We start from the raw sequence: 2,649 nt of genomic DNA, 5'->3' as shown, positions 1-2,649 counted from the left end.
GGAAGACCCCAGTGAGACTGGCAATGTGACAGCATCAATGGGCTCACGCATAGCAACAATTATGAGGTTGGCCCAGAACTGGGCAGTGTTTCATTCTGTTGTGCATAGGGTTACTATGAGTTGGTATCAACTCGATGGCACCTAACAACAACAAGCTTCCTAACTGACAGAATAAATTTATGGTTGTCAAAGCCATCCACTTGTGGTATTTCTGTTACAGCAGTACTAGATAACTAAGACAAGCTGTTTAAAACATAAAATTTCAGATCTGGAAAGAGTTTATAATATTTTCTCAGGGGACAGGCATCCCAGAGAAACATGTCCATGTGTAGTTGGCATTCTACATACTAACTTCACATGTAGCACAGCAGAGCTACTAGCATAGGGAAAGGGAAGCAAGACAGCAGCTGGCTTAGGTTAGCAAAACCAATGGCAATTGGGCATTAAATGATGTACTCTTAAAAGATGTAATGAAGCCCTGGCCCCTTTACCTATGCATAGGGTGTGGAAATTGGTTTTGCTTTTTTTCTACTAATGAAGTCACTCCAGAGGAGGTGGGTTCAAAACCTAATCTCTTTTTAGTTATAAAAACAGTAGACTAGATACAGACACACACATACAAAGGAAGATGCCATGTGAAGACATATACACATGTGACAGATGTATCGATATGCCCAGCAGCGCCAGTAACTACCAGAAGCTGAAATAGACTTGGAAAGACCTCCTTCTAGAGCCGTACCTTGAGTTTGAACTTCTAGCCTACTGTGCTGTAAGACGATAGTTTTCTTTGAAGGTCGCCATTTGTGATATTTGTGTTATAACAGCACTAGCTCAGACACTGGCATTTTCAACCATCATTTTATTTTTGTAATAGGGGGGGATTTGTCCCTTGAGACAAGGTTGGATGGATCAATTCTAATATTCTTTCAACTCTACAATAAAATGAGTGCCTGTATGCCAGCAGAAAAGATCATTAAAATTTTTTTTTTTCTTGTGTACTTTTGCTATCACATTTGTGAGGATTCCAACATGAGCAATCTGGAATGGCATTCACACAGAAGCATATTGAGGGTAAGAAGTATGGCCAAGTCTGTAACTTACATAATGCAGCTTGAACTTGCACTCATCTTCAATTTCATCTGCACTGTCCTCATCGGAAACTTCCCCTTCCTCTGCATCATCTCCAAGATGATAAGGCAACTTCTTGCCCTGAAACAGAATACTAAATTTAAACATGAAAGTATAATGTGATAGATCTTGGTCAGGAACTCTGGTGGCACAGTAATTACAGTGTTTAGCTGTCAGCCAAAAAGTTGGTAATTCAAACCTATGAGCTGCTCCAAAGCTGGTGAAAGATGTGGCAGTCAGCTTCCATAAAAATGTATAGCTGTGGTAACCCTGTGGGGCAGTTCTAATCTGTCCTGTTGGGTTGCTATGAGTTGAAATTGACCTAACAGCTGTGAGCACTGGGTTATACTTTGACCAATTATAACTTCATACTGACAGGAAGGTGGAGAGTTTGAATTAGAGGTAAAACAAGGAGAGAGGGGACTTTAAAGAAGAGATACTCAAGTTACTTGCAATTAAATAAAATTAATTATTGGTATTGTATGTGAAACTCACACTACACTTCTTTTCAAGATTATACGACTCATTGTAATAAACATCACTTCATCATGTACAACCAACAAGCTAAATTCTAGAAGAGTAGCTTGTTCTTCTAAGCAGATTAAATGTACCCTTTCCACTTAACTTCTGTCCCTTGTGTTTGGCAATCCCTTCTTTTACAGGAGATGCAAAGAAACCCTCCCCAAATTCAACACTCTCTTCAAGCTACTCTTGCCTCACCCACCAACAAATTTCTAAACTCAGGAGCTTAATAACAACATGGAAAATTCTTATGATATAATCTTGTTGTTGCTGTTAAGTGTCGTTGAGTTAATTCTGACTCATAGCAACCCGGTATGGAGTTTGCGAGGAGCACCTGGTGCATTTGAACCACCAATCTGAGGTCCAGTAACATTACCCTGCAGCACCACACTAGGAATCCTGTAATACTTAGGAAATTAAAGTTATAGAATAATGTACACAATATGATCTAATTATGTATAAAAACATAGGGAATAACTGGAAACAAACAATGGCTAATGCTAGGTAGGCAGTTCAAGCTCACCAGCTACTCTTCAGAAATACTACGCAGGGTCGCTGTGGGTCAGGGCCAATTTAACGGCACTTAACAACAACAATTACAGGTGGTAGTTATTTTCTCCTATACAGTATTTACCAACTTATATTGGGCAAAACTTAAAGTCAAAAGCAATAGCACTGGGCAAGTTCCAGGGGGCTAAAAAGGGATTCTCGAAGAGCTAACCATCTGTATCCATCAGGCCTCTCACTTACAAACAGAGAGGGATTTTAATTGGAGATTGAATAGGGGTTTCTTCTAGAGATTGAAATTGTCAAGGACTTCATTCTTATTGGGTCAACCATCAACACTCATGGAAGCAGCAGTCAAGAAACAATGTATTGCATTAGGCAAATCTGCTGCATAAGACCTTTTTAAAGTGTTGAAGAGCAAAGATGTCAGCTTGAGGACTAAGGTGCACCTGACCCAAGCCATGGTATTCTCAATAAACTCAAATGCATGCA

At 39.7% G+C, this 2,649-nt stretch overlaps 1 protein-coding gene across 3 annotated transcripts in view; it reads right to left on the bottom strand.

Moving 5' to 3' along the window:
* Positions 1–2,649, bottom strand: part of PLCH1 (phospholipase C, eta 1) — a 238,126-nt gene that overhangs the window by 66,240 nt on the left and 169,237 nt on the right. For all 3 annotated transcript variants that reach the window (XM_006867956.1, XM_006867954.1, XM_006867955.1), the window contains one exon: positions 1,102–1,209. In XM_006867956.1, coding sequence (XP_006868018.1) covers positions 1,102–1,209 — 108 coding nt within the window. The remainder of the gene's footprint in view (positions 1–1,101; positions 1,210–2,649) is intronic.

This window comes from Chrysochloris asiatica, unplaced genomic scaffold, assembly GCF_000296735.1.
Source record: "Chrysochloris asiatica unplaced genomic scaffold, ChrAsi1.0 scaffold00113, whole genome shotgun sequence".
Classification (NCBI taxonomy): Eukaryota; Metazoa; Chordata; class Mammalia; order Afrosoricida; family Chrysochloridae; genus Chrysochloris; species Chrysochloris asiatica.
Note: the sequence above shows the minus strand (reverse complement) of the source record. Positions and strands in the feature narration are given on the sequence as shown.